At 40.7% G+C, this 24866-nt stretch overlaps 1 protein-coding gene across 2 annotated transcripts in view; it reads left to right on the top strand.

Annotated features, from left to right (window-relative positions):
* Positions 1–1992: 1992 nt before the first annotated feature.
* Positions 1993–24866, top strand: part of CRIM1 (cysteine rich transmembrane BMP regulator 1) — a 196640-nt gene continuing 173766 nt past the window's right edge. For both annotated transcript variants that reach the window (XM_044455985.1, XM_044455904.1), the window contains exon 1: positions 1993–2765. In XM_044455985.1, coding sequence (XP_044311920.1) covers positions 2414–2765 — 352 coding nt within the window. In that variant the 5' untranslated portion in view covers positions 1993–2413. The remainder of the gene's footprint in view (positions 2766–24866) is intronic.

The following is a 24866-nucleotide window of genomic DNA, read 5'->3' as shown; positions in this document are numbered from 1 at the left end:
TTGATTTTCTGAAATAAGGAACATCTATTACCTTCTCAGATTATTAAAAAAAAGAGTTGTCTTGCAACCCATGAGATCAAGAAGCTGGAGTGGGGGGAGAGCCTGCAACCCACAAACTACACTGAAGAGGCTTATAGGGTCCATACTCTGGTATGTGGGCTCCCACTCTCTTTGCAGAAACACCTCCTCCTAGTCAGAAAGAGACATTACTCACCCACATTCTGCAGGGGACAGGTGACTGGCACCTGCAAAGGACAGCCACCTGTGTTTGCTCACCTGCCCTTCCTGTTTCTGGATGCTAGGGAAACAGGGTCCAGCACCATCAACAACACAGGGCAGGAGTGGAACTGGATGCTGTCTGTCATTACCACTGGTTACTGACCCACCCAAAGCGGGGATGGGGGCACAAGTAGTCATGACACAGAACAGTGTTTCCATTCTGGGGCAACAGGATGGCTAGAATAGGGCAGGCTCTGGGAAATAGCCTAGCTGGCCAAAGACCCCAATCCCAACCACTGCTTTGTTCTCCTCTGTTGTCCAGCTTCCCTCCTCTCAAATCCTCCCCTGCCCAGAAAAAGAAGGCAGAAGAGCAAGCCCAGGATTCTGGTGAATCTGCAGAGTCACTCACACTCTCACTGGCGAAGGCAGCAACATGCCCCCCCCGCCCCCCGACCTCCCTGGCAAGTCTCTGGCTCTTGCTGCACCAGTGAAAGTGTGACTTGAAGCAACTCCTTCTTGTCTGTTGCTCATTTCGGCCCTGTTTGCTAAGTTCTCCATGGAGGGCAGTGCTTGAACTTAACAGCCCACCAATCCTCACTGCTGCATCATCCAGCAACAGAATGTAACTGGGGGAGTTGCAACGGCCATTTCTCTGCACTTGCTCAGTTGCTCGGGGTGTGGCGTGCAAAGGGTCAATGACTACAGAGAGGATCAGCAAAAGGATGGTGCCTCCGCTAGCTTGTCTGTGGGCTTCCTCTGGGTTCTGTGGCTAACAATCACTGTGCTGCCTAGAGATACTGAAGCACTGTGCTATGCAGAGGAGAGAGAGAGAGAGAGAGAAGGGGAAAATGCAACTGAACTGACAGAAGAAACAGCATCACCCACTTGCTCACTCTTGGATGGTTGTGGCCCTACTAGCTTGCCCACTGGTGCTCTCTTCCTCTGGGCAGGCGGCAGCGAGGACTGGGTCTACTGTGCCCAATCACTGCTGCCGCACTGCATCACCAAGAGCACTGAGCACCAAGTTACCGAGTGAGCAGAAACAGCAAGAGAGGCTGTATTTTAGCAAGTGAAGGTTGTGACTGTATCGCAGACCTTCCCTGTCTCGGTGCTGGGGTTGTTGGGAGTTGTAGCCCACTGCATCTGGAGAGTACCAGGCTGGGGAAGGATGGCTCATACTCTCCACCTGTGCCTTTCCCCCTAGCAAGACAGCAGCTGGGACTGAGCCTGCTGAAGAAGAGAATATCCCACCTAAGAGCCCGTGGCTGAGAACGCCACAAAACCTGGAACTGACCCAAAAAGCTTGTTTGGAAGCAGCTCTCACCAAACGCAGAGGGATTTGCAGACTTGGGTTTAGTTTTAGGTTCAGGCCCCCTGCTCTTTACTGAACTGCACGCACAAGGCACGACTGCCTTTCCCGGACTGGCTGGCCTTCCCGTTTGACCTCCGCTTGGCCGTTTCGCGGGCCTCCATGCCCGCCTCCACGATCTCAACGCCACGGGCAGGGGAGGGGCAGAAAGCGAGGTGAGAGGGAAGAGAGAGGCAAGCGCTGTCGGGCCCAGGCTGCAGCGCCTCTCCTAGGTTTCATCACAGAGCAAGGGGCTTGGAGCGGGGCGGCGCGGAACATCCAATAAACGGAGGGGAAGGAAACCGTGGGCGGAGCTGGGTGCTTCGCTGCCCAATGGCGGGGCATGAGCCGAGAGAGGGGGTCGGACGTTGGGAGCTGTGAGAAGTCGGAGACGGCGAAGGAGTCCGGAGTCGGGCGGCGAGTTGTTTGGTGGAACTGTTGTGGCTTGTCTCGTGCTCTCTCTGGCGCCCGTTATAGTAGCTGCGTAGTCGCCGCGCGCGGGGCCGTAGAGGGGAGCGGCGGAAGGCTTCGGAGGGAGCGGCGGTGGATTCGCCGGCGTGCGAGAGAGCGCGGCGCCGGAAAAAGCGCTTCCTCGCTGGGAAGGCAGCAGCGAAAGGAGCGGGAAGCTGCCGGGAGTAGAAGTTTGGCTGGACCCGCTGTCGCCGCCGCCGCCGCCGCCGCCGAGAGGAAACTTTTCTCGAGGGGCCGGAGCCAAGGGAGGAGGAGGCGGCGGCGGCTGAGGCGTCGCCGCAGCGGCCGCCCCTTCTGCAGTCGGGGCTGGGCTGCTCCCCGCGGGACTCGAGGACTGCGTTCGGACTCGAGGGGGCTTCTTCGGCCCTGGCCGGGATGTACCTGGCAACGGTCTCCGCGAGGCGGAGGCGCCAGGGTGTCGGCGGCGACGGGCCCTTGGCAGTGGGGTGGCTGCTCTTTGTGGCGCTGCTGCTCTTGGGGGAGCCCGGGACGCGGGCGTTCGTCTGCCTGCCTTGCGACGAGTCCAGGTGCGAGGAGCCCAAGAACTGCCCCGGCGGCGTCGTGCTGGACATCTGTGGCTGCTGCTTCATGTGCGCCCGGCAACGCAACGAGAGCTGCGGGGGCTTCTTCGGGCTCCACGGCGCCTGCGATCGCGGGCTGCGCTGTGTGATTCGCCCGCCCCTCAACGGGGACTCTCTCACGGAGTACGAAGCGGGCGTCTGTGAAGGTAAAAAAGCGGAGGATCGCCTCTCCTTCTCGGCAGCGGCGCATATAGCCACTCCGCCCCTGCGCACACCGCACCGAAAAGCGCCTCTTGGGGGTGGGGTAGCGCTGGGGAAGCTTTCCCTTTCCAGGAGGACTGGGGCGGCCGGGGGAACCGAGTCCTGAGTCCCCGAGTCTGCTCATAGTTCCTTCCTGCCCAAAGAAAGATTGCGGTTTTTCGCGGTCTCCCTTTCTTCGTAGCCGCTCCATTTTTCAGTGCATAGTTGGTGTGAAATGCTGCTGTAGCTACCTTGAAAACTGGTAGCGAAATTCCAGGGGAAGGTGGAGGCTTCCTCCTGTGGCGTCTTCGCTCGAGTGTATGCTCTGTCTCTTCCATGCTCTTCCTCTCTCTCCTTCATAGTTTTTTCCTTCGTTCTTACATACATCTCGATTTTCCATCGGTTAAAAAAAACCAAACCCAAACTGGGGGGCGGCCGAGGGGGGGGGATCTCTACTGGTTGAGTAGGGCGTGCGTGCGGGCGCGTGCTACCGGTATTAGATGTACCCTATAGCCGTACAAGGTGGGCGGATGTGTCTTTTAACGTTTTTTCCTTTGATTTTCCCCCTTTGCTTGTCGTTCTCATCTGCCTTGGGTTCCAGTGTGTTGAATTGAGACGCAAAAATTAAACCCTATGTTGCTGTCTCTGGGAAAGAAATAGGTCATTATTTTAATGTACCCATTCAGTTTACTGTTCCCTTCGACTTTGCTCTTTTCATACTGCCTTAGCAGCCCGATTCCAACGAGCATTGGCTGAGTGCTTGTAGCACTTACTAATATGTACATTTGGATGACCAGTGTTACGACTTTTTCAGTCCAGATCTATAAGTAAGTGGCTACTGATGCTCTGTCAATCGCAATGCAACTTTTCTGCACACATTCGTTAAGGCATTATTTTTCTTTCATGAAGACATGTTTAATACAGTCTTACAAAAGACAGATAAAAGTTTGATAGTGCCATTTTTTTGCGGTGGACTAGAGTATATTGTTTACCTGTTCTGTGGGAGATGTGTTTAGATATAGTAAATTGCTCTCTCTACTTTCAGGCTTTTCAGATGGGAAAATAGGATAGGATCAATAAAATGTGGTTCAAATAAAATGGAAAAGAGTGGTTATTGTGCTGCAAACTTTATTTTTAAGTGCACTATGTATATTTGCAGGGGGGAGGAAGCCCTTTTTTCATTTTCATGCAGAAATAAAGAGGAAAATCCTATTGGATGTAATTCATATTTTACTCTAGCCCTCGTCATAATGGGGTGGAGTCATATAATTGGAATACATGATCTTTTTTCTTGATAACTATGTGCATAAACAGCACAAAACAGTTCATCCTCTTCGTTAACAGTGATTCTGTACATAGGAAGAATTGGGAGAATATAGAGCAGATAAGAATCAGAATATGGAAAATGTTCTCCATCTTCCCTACTTAAAATAAATGTGAATTTTTGTTGATCCACTAGAGGGCTACAGAAAGCTCAGAAATTCTTCTGAAGAAATGGCAGCAAAGTCATCCAAACATATACATCATAAACTATGTAAAAGGAACCATAGTCCTTTCTTATTTCTTGTTCCTAAACATTACATCATGATATAATGCTTGGATTTACAGTTGAACACAGTTTGCTTTTGTACTCTTTGCTATGATAAACATAAGGTGATAGGAATTTTCTATACATGTTGCCCCTCCCCCCCCACTTCAGTTGGGTTTTATTGATTTGATGAGAAGTTAATATAGACTTGTTAATGCATTGTAAATAAACTCTTTGGGGCTGTTCATGGTTTGTGTACATATAATGAATAAGTTTAAATTTTAGAAGCATATATTAGGCAAAGTAAATAACTGTCATTTAAAAGAACTGCCATTCTGCTATTGTTTCCTTTGTGTGTGAATACACTGGAAAGTTTCTGCTAGAAAAAAATATGTTGAAAACTTTCTGTGATATGACATTTTAATATATAGCAACAGAAGGCTTTCTGGCAATTCCACCCCCCACCCAACAGTGATGCAATCAATTTCTTGACTCCAGCTAGAAGGCTGCCTGGTATCTCCGTAATGTAAATAATATGCAGAGTTGCTGGGCAAGTGACTTAAGTTGGTGATAGGTTTGACAATAGTCCCAGCCTTTTCTGACCCAGCTATCCCCTGTGCGTAATGAATGGAAATTAGCTTAACTATTGTCAGAATAATTTCTTAGCTGAATGTGTATATATATATAACATCATATATATTGTATGGTAATCAGTTGGACTACATTCTTGATATTTAACTGAGTTCTGCAACATGTTCATGAGATTGTATTTAGTTTGCAGATAAGTAGATTAGACCTAAAAATTATCAACTGTTCCGGGGAATGAATTAGTGGATGAGCTTACACAGGTTTTCCAATGTACTAATAAAACGAAGTTTTCCTGAAAAGAATCTTGACATGAATAGAATTTGTGGATGACAGTCTATTTGCAACAAAAAAAATGGTCTTCATATTTCTGCAAATCTTTTCCTCTTTAAGTTTGTCAGTTTCTTCCAGAACAATTTTTATACTGAAATGACCCCTACTGGTCATTATGTAGAATTTTTTAAAAAGTTCTGAGAAGGATTCACAAAAAATTGACATAATCAAAAGTATATTTTTCAGGTCCTCCAGTAACCCACTTATTACATCATATGGAGCATGACTAACTTAGCAACACTTACAAATCATTATCTCAAATTTGCTGCAGACTAGGTCCATTCAATAGACAAACCTTCTCCAAATGGTGCCTTCCAGATCTTTTAGGCTACAACTTCTAGCATTCCTGACCATGTTGCCATGTTGCCTGGAGCTGTTAAGAATTGAGTGGGATTATGGAAGACTGAAATAGAGTGAAGAAAGCATTGTGGCAGATGTGTGTTGCAAGTTTTGGTATGGTAGCTTGAACTATATTAATTTGCATCCTGTATGTAAATATTTACATACGATCTTGGAAAACTAGATAGAACCCATATGGTGGCATTAGATGTGGGCAGTGTCAGTTTTTAAAATGTGTCTGTCTAGCATAGAACCTAGACCTAACAGTACTTTCTACTGTTACTTTATAGCTACACACAATGTTCTGCTTTCTATATTTGCTATTATGTTCATTTTTACTTTGCTCTAGCCTGCTCTGCTATACTTAATTCTTTGAATACAATTATAATATTGTTATTTCAGTGATATAAATTCTTTTGTTAGTAAGTATCATAGAAGTTAATGGATATCATCTATATGAAGCTACATAAGCAGTTTTATACTTTTGGGGGGGGAAATAAGTAAAATGTATATTTATTTATACTTTTTGTGGAAATAACAATGTGAGCAATGAGAAAAAGGAAATCATAAAGTGTTTAAATCATATTGGTAGGACATTCTACTTGAAAAAAGTTGAAAACATAGCATTATCCTTATTGCATTGTTAAAGCTGTGATGGTAAAGAGACTGGAAAGGAATTCAGAACAGTTCTGGTCATGTATATGATTCCTATGAGCATGTATTAATCTTTTCCAAATAAAATGCATAGTTGTAAAAGGAAAAATAATTCTTTAAAGCACAGGTGTCTTTGTATTCTTAGGACTGTGATGTACATTAAAATTACTTTAGGGAAGATTTTAATATGTAAGGACATATGACAGAGGTATAGAAAGTCTTCATTACATATTTAAAAATACCAGTATGAATTTGTGAGTAATTTTCCATGTCTAAATTACTATTGGAACAATGTTACCTAGTCTCCAAGATGCAGGATTTTTTTAAGGTGTCCATTTAGAAATGATTTGCTAGATGAAACTAGAGTTGTACCATCTATAGAATAGTCATGTGTAATGGGTATAGTGCCAACACTTTCTATAATGCTGCTAGTCAGTATAGCTTGTACTTCTCCTGAAAAAAGTTAGAAAACAGCACAGTAGCTTTTTAAAAACTTAAAATAGCAGAAAGATGTTTGTCTTGTTGATATGAAAGCAACCATTGTGCTATTCTTTATGCAGGTAGCTAGTAATGCTGGTAAATTCATGGTCTAAAAACTATTTTTCATATAAAACTACCGGTTTTGTGCCTACAGTTTCCTTAATGTCTTTCTCTCAACATACCTGTGTTGAGCCGACCTGCAGTGCCCAAACTTCTTTGCCTCTGCATGGCTCACTATGTTTCTGCTTGCTTCCTGCTTTTTCTATTCCTACAGTATAAAGGTGCATAATTTTCATGACCTTTCCTAGAGAATTCTAGATATTGCAGTGTAAGTGAGGTGCTGTGAACTGTTAGAGATCTCTTGTTCCCTACCATAATAAACATTTCAAGGGAGGATGGGAGGACTGAAAAGCTGATAGTTGTAGGCTGAAATGTAAAAGATGTGTGGGTTCAAAACATTAACTTGATTAAACATTCTATATCCATGAATGTAGACTGTTGCTACTGACTGCTGATGCGGCTATTCTTAAACAAAACCATAGATAAAGCAACATTTAAAAAAACTGGCAGGATTATGTGCCAGCTAGTTCAGGCAAATCTGTTCGCTGTGAAATCAGTCTGGTTTAAGCTTCTATATGCTGTTTTTGTGTGACAGTTGCTTGTAGTGTTCAGAACGATTTTGAATCTCTTGTATTCAACTGGATTGAGAATTCAGGCTTTTTTCCTGCATCATCTTTATTAAAAAGTTGGGTTTATAAGCTGCTTTCTTGTAGATATCTTTCAGGATAGTTATGTAGGAATTCATGAACATACTGTGTTTCCATCTTGCTTATACCACTTTTCCTGTAAAATCAAGCTGAAAATTGATAAAGAAGAGTTGAATATTGAAATATAGTGCTTCATGGAGAGTATTGCCAAGACAGAAAATGGACAGGTTCTACTTTCAGAATTGTGATTTAAATAAACATATCTCTGTTCACTTGAATTTTCTGTGACTGCATGCTAGACATTCTTAAATTGGGAATGAATAATTTGGCTGATAATATTGCAGCTATAACAGCTAGTCTGCAGTATGGCCTGAGATGTCAGCTCAGCAGGAGAGCCTTGATATGGTGAAGTTGTGGTTTAGTGGGTTCTCCTGTAATGGTAGTTAGGGTATAAACTGAGGTCTATTGGATAAACAAAATCTTGAAACTGGCAGAAACTGGATTTGTTTATCTTTAGCTGCCCTGTCTTATTCTAGTGGCTATTATTTAATATCATTTGTCTTTATTAGTGCATCTTGACCAGTATCCACTGCCTGTTTGAACTTCCTGTATTTAGCTATACACGGAACAAAGTTGCACTGTGCTGTTTAGTGTGTGATAATGTGATTGGAAGGGAGCATTAGATAAAGGAGGATAACTCCCCCCCCACACACACACACACACAGTGGCATTTGTGGGCAGAGTTGTCATTGAAATGGTAGAAGACTATATAGAATCATAGACTATTAGAGTTGGAAGGGGCCAGAGGGCCATCTGGTCCAACCCCCTTCTCAGTGCACAACACCAAGTTAAACCATCCCTCTCAGGAGACTGTCCAGTTGACTCTTGAATATGTCTAGTGTGGGAGAGCCCACAGTCTACTTAGCTAATTGATTCAATTGTACTGCTCTAACAGGAAATTTTTACTGATACCTGGCTAGAATCTGGCTTCTTTCCTGTAGTTTCATGTCCTGCACTCTTGGATGATCAAGAAGAGAACCTATCCTTCCTCTTTATGACAACCTTTCAAGTACTTGAACAATGCTATCATTTACCCATAGTCTTTTCTTGAGGCTAAACATGCCCAGTTCTTTCATTCTCTCCTCATAGTTCTTTGTTTCCATGCCCTGGATCATCCTTGTTACCCTCCGTGAAACCCTTTCTAGCTTGTCTGCATCTTTCTTGGACTATTGTGACCAGAACTGGATACAGAATTCCAGATGAGGTGTAACCAGTGCAGACTAAAGGGGAACTAGTACTTCATGTGATTTGAAATTAATTCTGTTAAAGCAGCCTAAGATAGGATTTGCCCTTTTTGCAGCCACATCACGTTGTTGACTCATATTGAGCTTGTGATCTGCAACAATTCCAAGACCCTTCTCACTTGCAGTACTGTTGAGCCAAGTATTCCCCATTTTGTAATGAAGTATTTGGTTTCTCTTTCCTAGGTGCAAAACTTGACATTTGTCCCTGTTGAACTAATTCTGTTGTTTTCAGCTCAGCACTCCCAACCTAGCAAGATCACCTTAAAACTTGTTTCTGTCTTCCAGCTATTAGCTGTCCCCTCAGTTTTGTATCATATGCAAATTTGATAATCTTCACTTCCACATTCAATCATTAATAAAAAAAATTGAAAAGTACTATGCACAGGACTGAACCCTGCAGTACTCCACTTGTTGCCTCTGTCCAGTTTGAGAAGGTGCCATTGAGGAGAACTCTTTGAATTTGATTCTTTAGCTGTGGATCCACCTGATTGTTGTTTCATCTAGTTTCCACTTTTGAGATAGTTTGCTAATAAGGTATCTTTGTCAAAAGCTTCGCTGAAGTCCACATAAATTATGTTCACAGATAACCACAATCCACTAAGGAAGTTACCCAATCAAAAAATGAAATCAGATATTTCTGGCAAGATTTGTTCTTGAGGAATCCATGTTGGCTTCTAGTAATCACTGCATTGTTTTCAAGTTGTATGCAGAATGACTGCTTTATCACCTGCTGCAAAATTTTATAAGAGAGTGATGTCAGACCAACTGGTCTGTGGTTCCCAGACTTTTCCTTTTTGCCCTTCCTCAAGAAGGGGACATATCATTAACCCTTATCCAGTCGTCTGGCATTTCCCCTGTCCTCCATGATTTCTCAAAGAGAATAGACAGTGATTCTGAGAGTTGTTCTGCCAGCTTCGATTAATGATTCTAGAATGGATTTAATCAGCCCCTGAAGTTTTGAACTCATTCAATCACATTAGATGATCTTTGACTATTTGCCTGTCAACCTGAAACTGCCATCCTGCTCCTTCAGCTTCCCCTTCATCAGGAAGGTCATATGTCCTCTTTGTGGAGAAGATTGATCCAAAGTAGGAATTGAGCACTTCTGCCTTTTCTTCTGTTCATCATCTGTTATTTTGCCATGCACACAGAGCAGCTGAACTACCATTTCTTTCCTCTGGTACTGTGGACACACCTTGAAGGAAGGCATTTTTGTCACTTTTACCATCCCTCGCCAACCTCAGTTCATACTCAGCTTTAGCTTTCCTGCAACTCTGTGCTTCCCTGTGAGTTCCTCTTTTGTAGCCTATCCTTCTTTCTGCTTCCTGTGCATGTCCTTTTTGTTTTCAAATCATATCTAAGCTTTTTGTGAAACCCACGTACCTTTTCTGTTGTCTTCTACCTTTTCTCTTTGTTGCAATTGTTTGTAAAAGTGCCCTTAGAACTTTCTTTTTAAAAAAAAAAATCCCACCCATCTTGGTCTCCTTTTCTCATTAGAGTCACTTGCCATGGGACTTTACTTATCATTGTTCTAAGTTTATTAAAATTGGCCTTCTTGAAATCCAGGCTAGATGTTTGGCTATACTTTACTTTTGCTTTTCTTTTTAAGAATCAAGACTGGAAGTATGGCATGATCCCATTCACCCAGAGCTCCCATAGCTGCCAGTCTGTCTACTAGGTCTTTCCTGTTGGTTAGAATCAAGTAAAGGATAGCAAATTCTTCTTGTTCCCTCTTCCATTTTCTGTTGGAGGAAGTTATCAGCCACACACGGAAGGAATCTCTTGGAGGGACCATGTTTGGCAGAATTTGTCGCCCAACAGATATTGGAGAAATTCCCTCCTTGATGCTACATCTGGCATGGTTGTGCTATTGATGGATACTAGGTCAGTCCATAATAAGGCCACATTCATCCATGATTTGATTGGCTCCCTCATACACAATCTGAGATATGGAAGAGTTACAGAGGCTGGAATGGTGGGAACCATCATGTTATATAAAAGTTCCAGCTTATTCACTAAGGAACTCCTCTGCCCTGGATAAAGCTGTGAAGGTCTATACCTGGTGTTGGGTCAAAGTTACAGATTGCAGATGCTATTTGTATATTGCCTACCCTGTTACTCAAGGTGGTCTTGACTGAATTGGTGAAAGGTACTCAGATGTGGTATTGGAGAACTATAGGACATTGGTCCTGAGGTGCTTCAGTTGAGGTTGCCCTGACATGACTGGCTCAGAACTGTATGGCTTCCATGACAACCATGGGATAATCCCAGCTTCTTTTTGTTCCAGTTCATAGGGCAAAGCATACCTTTGATTTAATATTTGCTTTAGGGTATGATACAGGATTACTTCATTTGGTGAGCTCAGACTACTAACTGGTGAGATTTAATTTGATAGTGCCAGTCCCTTCCTGTAGAGGTAGGTGACCCTTTCAGACAACCAACCCTTGGAAACTTTTCAAATCTTATGGATTCCATTATTTGCATCCCAGGAACATATTACATGCTCTCTTGTCACTTAGACTTCTTTGAACTAGTTGTGAGGAAATGACTAGATGGATCAGAGCAATTGTGAATAAAATGTTGTGCGATGGTATGATCTTTACTACCTTGAAGGAAACTGTAAGGCATTGTCTTCCCAAAAACCCCCTCTCCAGACTCAAATTTTACATTACCTAGTTTCCAGTTACAAATAACTTTTTGGTATGGTGCTCAAGAGTGCAGGGGCTCTTTGAGATAAACAGTCATTTATTTGGATCCATTCCATTGTGGGTTAGGGTTTGGTTATGGATCTGAATTGACGTTGGCCATCCTAACAGATGACTTTCTTTGGAAAGAAATAGGGAAGGAGATGAATTGGACTTTAACAGTTGTTCAACTCTTGCAGGATTGACTTCAGAGAGTAATATTGGGGGACTGTCTCCCCCTCTCAGTTGAATTGCAGGGTAGCACAGGATGGATTTTCTATACATTATTGGTTAATTTGTATATGAATTTGTGGAAGGTGTCCATTAGGGTCAGTAGGTTTGTCTCCCTCCGTCCCTCCCTCCCTCTGTGTGTGCGGAGAGTGAAAGAGAGAGAACAAGGATGCATGGTGGAAAGCCAGGACAGGGGGTTGAGGGAGAAAGAATGCATGTGCATTGGACACGGTTACAATGAGAAAAAAAGAGATAAGGGGGAATGAGTTGGCAGGCAGAAAAGAGGGACCAAAAAGATAGTTTCCCTTCTTTGAAATTTTTGTTGCTACTGTAAACCACCCATAGCCTGTGGGAATGGGCGAGCATGTAAAAATATCAACAAATAAATAGAGTTTAAAATGGTGATGTGATGTGATAGGGCTAAGACCCTATACAGGCAGTCCCCAAGTTTTGAACATCCAAGTTATAAACAACCTTTACTTACAAATGAACTTCCACAAAGCCTATTTAAAAATACTGCAGAAAATTATCACCATAGAGAGAGAGGAAGCAACAGGGAAGAAAGGGGGCCTCCAAAGCATGTCTTCTTGTCCCACCCATCTGGAGAGGGAAATCTCTCTAGCATTTTCTTTGCTGTGAAAAGGAGGCACTGGTGAGTTGTCGGGGGGGGCAGGGAGGTAGATATATTCATGGTTTTTCTACTTTCATGTGATCCTATGCCCCTAGCCCCTGAGAATGTGAAGACCTGACGATGCACAATTCAACTTACGTACAAATTTTTTGTTTTCTCAGGAATGGAACTAATTCGTAACCTGAGGACTGCCTGTATATCTATCTTCTACCTATCAAAATTAGTAACCTTCTGCAGCTTATTTGTCCATAAAAGCTACCCAGGACAGATTCTCAAATTGTGAAATTAAAAAAAAGTATATGAAAGTTTTATGAAACAATCCTGAATTTTAAAAACTTTGTTTTTTGTAAGCCATCCTGAGACTTTAAGTATTGGGACGGTATATAAAAACTTTAAATGAAAGTACTGAAAGAAGATTAGAGTAATAGGTGCCATTCTTATGTAGGAAATGATATCCAGTGTACCATACCACGTCCTTCCTTGCTTAACTTCCACGTTAATGAGTCCAAAGGACTCTCTAAACAGATTACAGCAAAACAAATATGAACAAAAGAGCAAAATATAAACCTCAAATAGCAACAATAAAACAAAAATAAGCATAAATGCATAGAAATATTCAATACTAGTACATAATAAAACATATAAGCATATAGTAACAATATAAAATAATACACAATAAAATATATAATAGGCAGGTCAGAAATTGGCTGTGAATAGTTTAAATAGTATGCTAAAACTATGGAACAGTTTAAAACTATTTGCCTTAAAATTGAATAGTATAAAATTGGGTATTAAAATGTCTGGAGAATAGAGTTGTTTTTGTCTGGCACCAGACTGCTCTCAGGAGGCCATGCAGCAGATAGGGTGCAACCACTGAGAAAGCCCTTCGTCCATTTGCCATCTTCTTTACTCTCTTGGAGGATAGCTCTTTCATAATGTCCTCCTCACCTCATCTTAGGGGTTGAGTATTTACATATGGGAGTAGTAAGTGCTTCAGGTATCTTGGCCCCAAGCAATTTCAGGCTTTGCTAGAACAAGCACCTTAAATTGGCCCCGGAGCTCAATTGGTAGCCTGTGCAGATGATATAATTTCGGTGTGATATGGGCTCACGGACTTTGCTTGCATCAGCAGTTGTGATACCCTGTTCTATACCAGTTGCAGTTTTCTGAGTGTCTTCAAGGGTAGTCCCACATAGTGCATTACAATAGTCCATTCAAGAAGTTAGCTGAACATGTGTGACTGTGGCTAGGTTCTGCCTGTTAAGCTGGGGCAGCAGTTGGTTAATTAATCACAGCTGAAAGAAGGCACCCAGGGCCATCTAGTCTACTTGAGACTCGAGTGATAGTTTTGTGTCCAGGAGCACCCACAAGCTACAAACCTTGTCCTTCAGGGGGAGTGTGACCCCACCCAAGACAGGTTGAAAGCTCACTCTCTGGGCAGACAGACCATCCACCAACAGCACCTCCATCTTATCTGGATTGAGCTTCAATTTATTGGCCTTCATCTAGTCCATTATTGAGCTTAGACAGTGATTCAGGAAGAAAACTGCCTCGCCTGGGTTAGATGGGAAAACAAGATGTAGATCTGGTCATCAGCATATTAATGTCACCTTAGCCCCCACCTCCAAATTACCCCTCCCAGTGCTTTCATGTAGACATTGAACAACATGGGGTGCAGTGTTAGAGCCCCAAGCAACCCCATATCATAATTGTCATGAGGCAGAGCAATGCAGTAACTCCAACTCCCAACCCACCCAGACTGCCCAGAAGGACACTATGGTTGGTGGTATTGAAAACCACTAAGGGGTCCAGGAGAACCAACTGGAGTGCATTCCCCCTATCCTTCTCTTGGCAAAGGTCATCCCACAGGGCAACCAAGATAGTCTCTTTCCCAAACTCTGGCCTCAAGCCTGATTGAAAGGGATCTAGGTAATCCATTTCATCCTAGAGTACCTGGAGCTGCTCGGCCACCACCTGCTTGAGCACCTTGCCCAAAAATGGGATGTTTGCAATAGGGCTGTAATTTACAACAGCTGCTGGGTCCAGGGTTGGCTTTTTAAGGAGTGATCTTATCACCATTGCCTTCTTCAGGAATGAGGCTTTAACAGTTTCCTGGACCCTGGTGCAAACCTCTACACTAGATTTATTGATTAGTCAAGATTGGCAAGTGTCAAGTAAACAAGTGGTGACATGAACAGAACCAAGTAGCTTGTCCACATCATCAGGCTGCAGTAACTGAAACACAGGCATCTAGTCAGATCAGATGGTGCTCTGGACACCTCTCTCAATGAGGCTATGTCAACTGTAGAGTCCAAGTTGCGGCATATCCGAATGACTTTGTCTTTAGAATGAGAAGCAAATTCTTCATAGCAAACCATCAAAGGTGGCGTCTATTAGTCTGTCTTTATGTGTATTTATATCTGTTAGTTTTTAAACCATTGTGAAAAATCAACTTTATGAAACACAAAATTTTACTATTTGACAGAGATTTGTTGAAAATCAGAGTTCAGTTACACAAGCATTACTCTAATTGTTAGTATGAGTTCGATGAATCCTCAGTTTCTCACCGCTTACTAATCTGGAAAATTTTGTTGCAAAGTTTATGGCTGCTGCCCTTGACACACTTACTTAATGCTAGTTCACACATCATGATCACAAATCATGGGTTAACAACTTAACTAACAATTAATCATTGGTTAACACTTGATTAAGTCATAAACAACCCAGAGTATCCAGACTCAGATGTCATGCTACTAACCTGTGAACAGGGTATTCTAAAAGTGGCCTGCATACAGGACTGGAAATTATGGGTTAATTAACAAATTGTTACCACAATGCATGAAGACTTTTTAAATTACTTAACCATTTCCAATAAATCCCTCCCCCCCACCTATTAGCCCTGAGAGGAACTAATTTGTATAAATGGAAAAGTATCTGCTAAGGGAAATTCTTGCTTGGACCACAGTGAAGGTAAGGGTTAACCCTTCTATGTACCATGCTCATGATTATTTGCTTCCAGCATTTTAAATTTAAAAAGCACATGCATGTTAACTGCTTGTATGTTATTAAAATCTGGCATAATATAGCCTTGGGCTTCTAGCTGTGCAAGGGAAACAGTTCTCTATTGTAGTGAGTGCTGGACTCCCTGTGTGTTTTGTTAGAACTGCAGAAAAAGTAGGGCCTCTTCCATGTTCTTCTTGGTCTTGTGATGTATATGGTAGAGAGGAAGGAATTGGATGTATAACATAAGTTTCACGGAATACAACGATGTAAGGTTTCTTAAAATTTTGAACTTCAAAATATATTGAAGTATTTAGACAAAGTCTAACATAGTCACCCTTTTAAGAGCAGCATCATATTTGAATAACAAATTATAATTTAAAATATTTTGAAGTGTTTTTTCAGCATTCTCCAAATGTGTAATGTTTATATCAGAAAATACTGAATAAAACATTTTCTCAAACATTTCAAGCTATTTCCCCCTAGACTGTTAGCTGTAATTTGTTTTAACCATGATTTGCTGAACAAGCCAGGACTTAAGCAAATGTGATTGATTTTGACCAGGGTGAATTAATTTTAAATTAGTGTTGTAAATCCTGATTTAAATTGGCAAAAGAGAGGCAGTTTTAAATATTTGTTTTTCTTATCTATATCTCACACTGTATATATTTTGCATGGTCCCTTATTTACCTGTCGGAGAAATTTAAATGTTGTCGTATAAGATCTGTCTTATGACAGCACCTATGACATTGTGTTAGGGCGAATAAGAATATAGAAGCTTGCACTTTGGACAATTTTGTTTTCTGTTCTTTTCATAGTTGTCTTTTCAGCTTCTGCTGTGTAAGAAAAGCAGGGTTGGGCCTGGTTGAAATCTGGATGGTGACTTAATGTTGTGGACTGCTCAGAGAGCTTTGGCTATGAGCAGTTTAGAAATGTTAACAATAACTAGTTGGTCCTGCCATCACATCTAATTATGAAACAAAAATGATACATCTCTGACTAAAAGGTCTAAGCAAGAATGGATACCTACTGAGCAAAGTAGAATTGTTTTCATAAGGATAAAATTAATACCTATGTTTCATAAGTGACCATGGCTGGTCAGAGTGCTTTTTTTCTGCTTCAACTGGCTCCTATCTTCTGGATAGGAACAGCTTGGCCACAGCAGTTCAGATGCTAGTAACCTCAAAGAGGTTTACTGCAATGCATTCTACTATGCAACATGCAGGAATTCAGCTGTTATTAGGAGCTACCCATTTTCTGCATGAATCTCCTTTGCTGAGGGAGCTGCACTGACTGCCTATTCATTAGGGTTTAAGCTTTTTTTACTAGTGTATAAAGCCCTAAACATCTTGGGACCTAGATACTTGTCCCCTGTCAATTTGCCCACTCAGTCATTTGCTGGTATGTTCCTGGTGAGTATTTATGACCTTTGGGACAATTGGAGTACACCTGGGGTATGCTTTGGAGTGGTAGCTCCATTATTCTGCAACTACCTGCCTATGAAGGTTAGGCAGGTATCTTTGGTTTCTGGTGTCTCCTGAAAACATCTTTATTTCAGAAAACCTTATTGGTTTTCCATGGTCATGTGGCCGGCATGACTAAACACCAAAGTGCACAGAACGCTGTTACCTTCCCACCGAAGTGGCACCTTTTTATCTACTTGCATTTGTATGCTTTCGAAATGCAAGGTTGGCAGGAGCTGGGACAGAGTACGGGAGCTGTCTGCGGATTCGAACTGCTGACCTTTTGATCAACCAGCCCAGTGGCTTACTGGTTTAACCCACTGCACCACCACATTTATATCATCAAATAATTTATCTTTCAAAAGATGCTTAACCATGATACACTTCTGGCTAATGTTAGATTGTTTCTTCTTCCCCAACTGCTTTACTGAATACCAGCAGGCAAGCAATGTGTTAATGTGTTATCACATTATTGTAAAGCTTCTATTGTTCAGTTATACATACAGCACAGGGAACATGAGCACTCATTTTGTTGTACATCTTCAGCAGTTCTCAGCTTGTCCTGAGCAAAAGAAGCATCATTCCCTTTCCTCATTCTAAGATACTCCTCAGGAAGACTTATTTTTCTCCAAACCCTTCAAAACTGTTTTTCCACTATGGCCACTCTCTCAGTGAAGATGCAAACTCTTTTTCCCTGTACTCAAAACTTTTTTGGTTAACAAACAGAACAATTGTTAGTTTTTACTTGGGTCCTTATAAAGGGAAGTGAGTAGGTGTTGTAGAAACAGAACTTAGTGTGTAGGAAGTGGAAAGTAACAGGGCAGAGTTGAGCACTGATGTGGGGCACAAAAGTTTTCCAATGTTTTTTCTGTTTCCTGAATTAAAAATTAGTAAAAATTAACATATGCTGGAGAAATAGTGTGGTGGAGTATTCCTTTAGAATTTAGGAGTTCCCATTTCTAGTTCCCACTCAGCCATGAAACTCACTGGGTGACTTGGGCTAGTTGCTGATTCTTAGTCCAGGTGAACTCTCACACTTGTGAGGATAAGATATAGAAGATCGTGTAGGTCACCTTGGGTTCTTTATGAGAAAAAAGGTAGACCATACATACATGCATACAAATAAATAAATGGCAATTGTAAATACAGTGTTAGGAAGAGTGGCAGTTTCAAACTTGTAATTCTGTTTTTAAGGTAATTATTCATATATTATTGAAATATATACATGTAACAACAGTGAAATAAAACTAATACGTATTGACAGCAGGGCTAAAGCTGTTCCAGCAACCATGGTGGAGGAAACTTGAACGCTACTAAAATAGATAAGCTGTAATCAGTATACTATGCACATTTCTTTGGATTGCTAGAAGTAATGTCAACTGTTTTCCCTGCCTTCGTTTTTATATATAGTTAAACAATGCAAAGAAAGTAGAAATTATTGCCTATACATTTCTGCAAGTATTCCATTAAAAAGTCTGTATGATAACCTTTCCATCACATTAAGTAAGGTTAAATGTTTTTCCTCAGTACTTCAAGTCAAATATTTGAGTTGTACTGGAATAAAAAAATTAAGATCGGGTACTTCTTTAAAAAAAACTGCGACTAATGTACGGAGGAAATAAACATGCTAAATTAGTTGTCCCAGGAAAGGTTTTGTATGCAAATAACTTATGCGAATTAACCAGGTATGCTTTGGAAAACTTTCCTGAACATTTTCCAATTCAGACATTTCCATAAAAACCACATTGCTGATGTGGTCAAACTGCATTTGCATCTGCGAAACTGTTATATATTCATTGTCAGATGTGGATAAACCCATACATAGTCCCTTTTAAAAGAAAGAATTTCCATGCAGGCTTCACAGCAGCTTTCTCAACTGAGATGGAAAGGGATAGCTTGTCATTGAGGAAGTGGAAAAGCTATTAAGGAAAGAATAGACAGGGTAGAAAAGTTCCTGGTGAAAGCCTGGCTACAAAGGGGATGCCAGCGTGAAAGATTTGGATTCTGGGACCATGGGCTACACTTCCTCGAAGATGGAATGCTGGAAAGAGATGAGTTGTACTTTACAAGGACTGGAAATAAATGTGTTTGGCCACAGTGTACAGTTTATGAGGATATAACTTGTTCAAGGAGAACAGAAGGAACAGAAAGAGAGGTGGAATCATGCTGAATGTTAAAGATACATATCTCTGCAAAGAAATACAGGAGGATGAACTTAGTAGACCCATCAAAAACATCTGAATTACTATAAAAGGAGCAAAGAATAAAGGGCACACAGTGGTTGGAGTCTGTTACCAACCACCCAGTCAAGGAGAAGATGAAGATGAAAGAAGGCATGATGTAATCATTTTATTATTTATTTATTTATTTATTAGACAAGTTTTCTATACCATTCACAGCTTGTGAGCTTTCTGAATGGTTTACAACATAAAAACATGATTTAAATAGTATTTAATACATCAGCATGGGCAACAGGATCCATGCACAAGGTCCCTGCCAACATAATCCATCATCTCTGATATATTGAAGGTGTTGACTAAGTGAAATAATAGCAAAAATCTATAAAATAATGATCCTTGCTATTTAATATAATAACACAAAATAATACTAGAAGCAGTTATAGTCATAGTACAATCAAACAAAAACCATAATCATGACTATAATTGTAACCCTAATTGTAACTGCTCCAGTAGCAATGGGGGACTTCAGTTTCCATGATAGTTATTGGGAGACAAATTCTGTTGAACCCTTGCAAGAAATTCCTAATATGTGTTGCCAATAACTTCCTCCCACAAAAAGTGCACTAAGGGACAAGAGGAATGGCTATCCTAGACTTGATTCTAGCCAAACTGTAAGATGAAGTGGACAAAGTGGCAGTTATGGGAACTCTGGGGAAAGCGATTGCTAGAAGCCAACATGGATTCTTCAAGAACAAATCCTGCCAGAAAAAACTGATTTCATTTTTTTGATTGGGTAACCTCCCGGGTGTATTGTGGGAATGCTGTGAACATTCTGGACTTCAGCAAAGCTTTTGACAAAGTACCCCATGATATCCTTATTAGCAAACTAGCGAAGTGGAAACTAGGTGGAACAACAATCAGGTGGATCCACAGGTGGCTAAAGAATCAAATTCAAAGAGTTCTCCTCAATGGCACCTTCTCAAATTGGGCAGAGGTAACAAGTGGAGTACTGCAGGGTTCAGTGGAGGTAGCAAGTGGAGTACCTGGGCACAATGCTCTTCAACTTTTTTTTATTAAGCATTCCCTGCATATACTTATCCAAATCATTATCAGATTTGCAGATTACTCTAAACTGGGTGGGATAGCTAATAGTCTGGAAGGCAGAAACAAAATTGAAACAATTTTGATAGCTTGGTGTACTGGGCTGAAAGAACCAGAATGAAATTTAATAGGGGTAAATGCCATGTTCTGCACCTAGGAAAAAGAAATGTTTTGTTACAAAATGGGAAATACTTGGATCAACAGTACTACAGGTGAGAAGGATCTTTGCGTTATTACAGATTACAAGCTGATTTTGAGCCAACAATGTGTTGTGGCTTCAAAAAAGGTCAAATGCTATATTTTAGTCAATATTATTAGAAGTATCACTTCCAAATCACATGAAATACTAGTTCCCCTTTAGTCAGCCCTGGTTAGGCCTCATCTAGAATTCTGTATCCAGTTCTGGGCACCACAGTTTTAGAAAGATACAGACAAACTGGAAAGGTTTCAAAGAGGGCAATAAGGGTGATTCAGTAGCTGGAAACAAAGCCCTGTGAGGAGAAATTGAAAGAATTGTGCATGTTTATTCTGGAGAAGTGAAGATCTAGAGGAGATATGATACCACTTGTCAAGTACCTGAAAGGATGTTATACAGAAGAAGAGCCAAGTTCTCATCTCTATCATCTTAGAGAACAGAATATGGAAACAAGAAAGAAATAGCAGAAATAGCCTTTGCTGAAGAAGGACAATGCTTGATTCTTCATAGATAGTCACTAGTGACAGGAAACAAATTTAACCTTGACAACGAGTAGTGTCCTACTGGACTGACCTTATTTTGTTTCCAGTCTATGCAAATAAATGGTGTTATTATTATTGAGAAAAAATACTTAAATGTAAATTGGGTTGTGAGGAAGACAAAACGTGGGACATCCCTGACACGTGTATCCTAGTCCACACAAGAGTACATGTATCTTGTTGCATGGCAGTATTGTGAAGATTCTTGTGTGCTGGTCGACCTTCTGCAGCTGGATGTCACAATTGGCCTTTTCACACATATTGCATTGCTTTTTTTAACTGCTGGGTTCTCGTGCATTAATGGCGACAGGTAGGATTGCTCCCTCTAATGCACATGTCTCTTTTGGTTTTACACCACAACCCACGATCAGTTTCTTTGTGGATTGTGAGTGTGATATCCAACTCTGTATCACTGGGTTGTTTAAGGAATGAGCAGTCTAGTGCTTAACCCAACAACAAACCATGGGATAATAGCTGGGTCTTTCACCCCCCAAATAACGCAGTGGTGTGGGTTCAGGCAGCATGTTCGTAACCTAAGGCAGAGCTGGTTGTGGGACAAAGCGGAAGAGGTGGGTGCACTACCCACTTATATATAGCAATTCAGTTTTGTTTAACTATTGGGGTCATTACATATGAACCAGTTTGGTTGACTAGATTTTGTTACTATACATGTACTGTAGTTGCCAAAACTAATATAAATTACTTTTTCTAATGCCTGCAAGTGCACTAGGTTCAGGGCCAGCAATATTGTAAAACAGAACAGGACATGCTGTGTTGGGCTGCTCACTTTGAGAGTACCATTGGCAGGTAATTGTCTGTTACCTTGCCACTGTTGCCTAAGTGTTAAGTCATATCATTTTCTGTCAACAGTCATATCTGCAAGGGGGGAGCTACAAGATGCTGCAAACTGAAGTGATGATTGACTCAGATACCATCATATGTGAGGACTGGCCAGTGATTCAGTTTTTAGTGATTTTATATAACTTGTTCCTTAACCTCTGGTTTCAGTCTCACATTATGTATATGTTAAATAGGGTGACTCCTTGATCTCAGTTCATTAATCCTTGGTTACATTATTCTTTTGTGGAGATATGTCTGAGGCATTTATAAGTGGAGAAGTGAATGCATTATATAGCGATTTAATGGGATTACTCAGCTAACTGGATCTCCTGAGAATGGAATTCTTAATGGAAACAACTTGCTTTCGAGTCTGTTTACTTGGCTGCTTTGGCTCTAAAATGATCCTCTGTGTATTGCATGTGTTCTCTTTTGAATGAACTTTATAAATTTTTCCCATCCTGTTATTCTTCTAATAGAAATGTTTTGCTTGACCTTTCTGTTCCCTGTAATTGAAACTGTTGATCAGTCCTGCTGTGTTTAAGACTAAGGCATCATAAGTTTGCATCATTCTCTTGCATTTTTAGGAATCACTTGTGTTTGGAAAAAAAATAGGTGCAGTAAATAATTTACTAACTTAGAGTAGTAGGAAAACTTAAATAAATGTAAGGAATTTAACAAAGTGTACCAGCATGCAGCCTATTTAATTGAACTCAGACCAGCATACTAATAAGCATGACTGAATGAATGTAGGAGTATCTGTGACTGTGGTATTACTTTTAGTCTACTGTTTCACAAATACCTGTGCCATTTTGTGACCAGTTTTTATTTTTACATTTTATATGGGCTGACCGCCCATCTCTTTTTTCAATGCCACTGCAATATGAGCCTTTATCATTCTCAGAAATTATGAAGAATATATACTTTTAGACACTCTTGTGCTTGGTAGAGCTGTTCACTCTGTAGTAAAGCATATGAATAGAACTATGAAAGTGTAGTTTTAGTTGTGGGTGGATTTTTTTCCTTTTCTTCATAGATGTCTAGTACAACCAAAAGGATGAGAATGGCCTGTCATTCTTGCCATACTTCTCAGGAAACTAATACCTGCTTTTCACTTTGAAAAACATGGCTAATTATTGAAACCTGAAAATATAACACAATTTAATATTGTTTAAGCATTATTAGCTATGTGAGTCTTCCAGAGAAATTTCCATTGCCATAAATCAACTGTAATATGATTTAGCATATTTGATACCTAACAGAAAATATCTTGAAATATTTGTTTTACTAATTCTAGATGCTGTATAAATATCTAAGTTTTCCCAATAACCGAAAGTTGCTTCTTTATTGCAGGAAAGTGGCAGTAGGGTGGGGATGCAGAAAGATCGGTTAAGTTTTTGTGTTTCTTGGGCTGCAATCCTATATACCTTTATTTTGATATTAGTTTCATTGAAAGCTGGACGTAAATCTTAGTAGACATGGAATTGCTGATAAAAGTGCGTATAGTCAAGGCTATGGTTTTCCCAATTGCAATGTATGGCTGTGAAAGTTGGACCATAAGGAAGGCTAAGCGCCAAAGAATTGAGGCCTTTGAATTGTGCTGCTGGAGAAGACTCTATAAGTCATTCTTAGAGGAGATCAACCCTGACTGCTCTTTAGAAGGGCAGATACTGAAGATGAAACTCAAATACTTTGGCCACCTATTGAGAAGGAAGGACTCACTGGAGAAGACCCTAATGCTGGGATCAATTGAGGGCAAAAGAAGAAGGGGACGGCAGAGGATGAAATGGCTAGATGGGGTCACTGAAGTGGTTGGTGTGAGCTTAAGAGGACTCCGGGGGATGGTGGAGGACAGGAAGGCCTGGAGGAGTGTTGTCCATGGGGTCACGATGGGTCGGACATGACTTCACAACTAGCAAGCAAGCAAAACATGAAATGGCACTGGGATATATAGAAACAAATGTAAAGCTTTACTTGGACATTTTATTGGAATACATGATATATGTTATTGAGACACCATATCTTAAAATATATCTGTTTGTTTTTAGACTTATCAACTGAAGCAGTCCAAAGGCCCTCTAAGTGGATATTAGATGTTAAGAGTGGAAGGGAAGAAGTTACTGTAAATTGTTAAGATACTAATCCTATAATGGCTGAGTAGCTGTACAATTACATATGTGTTCTTCCTAGGGAGTAAAAAAACTTAATTTGACTAATATGATTTCCATTCCAGTTTCCTTGTTTTAATATTACATTTGTTCTGCTGCTAATTAATATTTAGAAATTGCATTTCTAAAAGTGCAACGTTTTCCACCTAAGTACAGTTGTGGAAAACTCACTTCACATCATTGTACATGATTTGCCTATTTACACTTATTACAGCTATCCTGTTTGGCTCATCCTAATTATAATAGTGAAGTGGAGGGCAAAGATCTGCCATTGCTCATTAACACAGATTGATACTGTCAAGCATGTGGAGAGTCAGAGCTACATGTTATGGGTAACAAAAGGCTGTCGAAAGAATGCCATTGTGTCAAGTGTTCATGTCTTCACCATTGAACAGCCAATAATATGGGGCATAGGGAGAGAGATCCTAAAAGTCATGGTCAGTCCTAAGCTTCATATACAGATGCCATTTAAAATGGCACCTATGTGTTGCATAAAGCACACTACTTCAGAGAGTTATTAAAAAGGGTGATGTTGGTACTAAATAGCAGCCATTCCAAAGAGTAGCTATTACTGATTTTGAACATAATTGAATTTATTATGATATGCATTAGAAATCTTGGTTTTTCTGTAGGTTGGAATGTCTAAGAACATGCTGTATTGATACAAGTGATATTATTTTGAATATACTTCTTAAACATTAGCTGTTCTTGAACTAGTTAGACATCTTTCATAAGAATACTATTTGAGCCCTATCAGGTGGAATGGCCCAGTACTCTGGAATTTTAGTGACTTCTGATCAGATTTGAGGTTGGTTTGACAACAGTGGAACATAAAAATAGAGTCTTCTCTTTGTGTCTCTCCCTTTCTTATTCTTCAAAATGCTTTGGTTTGCATGTTCCCTATTCTGTAACAGATGAGAGAAACACCAGTTGTTTTTTTAAAGAGAGACCAGGAGTATTGAGGTTTTCAAGCTTCTGTGCTGAATAAAAATGCTTAAGTTCACAAACAGCTTCTAAAAATGTGAAGTAATATAAGCATGAAAGTGAACTGTTCAGTTACAGAACTTGATAGTGCATTTTCTAAAATATGCGTATAATGTTTAGATG

Source organism: Varanus komodoensis, unplaced genomic scaffold (assembly GCF_004798865.1).
Source record: "Varanus komodoensis strain SLA01 unplaced genomic scaffold, ASM479886v1 scaffold1, whole genome shotgun sequence".
Classification (NCBI taxonomy): Eukaryota; Metazoa; Chordata; class Lepidosauria; order Squamata; family Varanidae; genus Varanus; species Varanus komodoensis.
The sequence above is the reverse complement of the archived record's forward strand: the minus strand, read 5'-3'. Positions and strand labels throughout refer to the sequence as shown.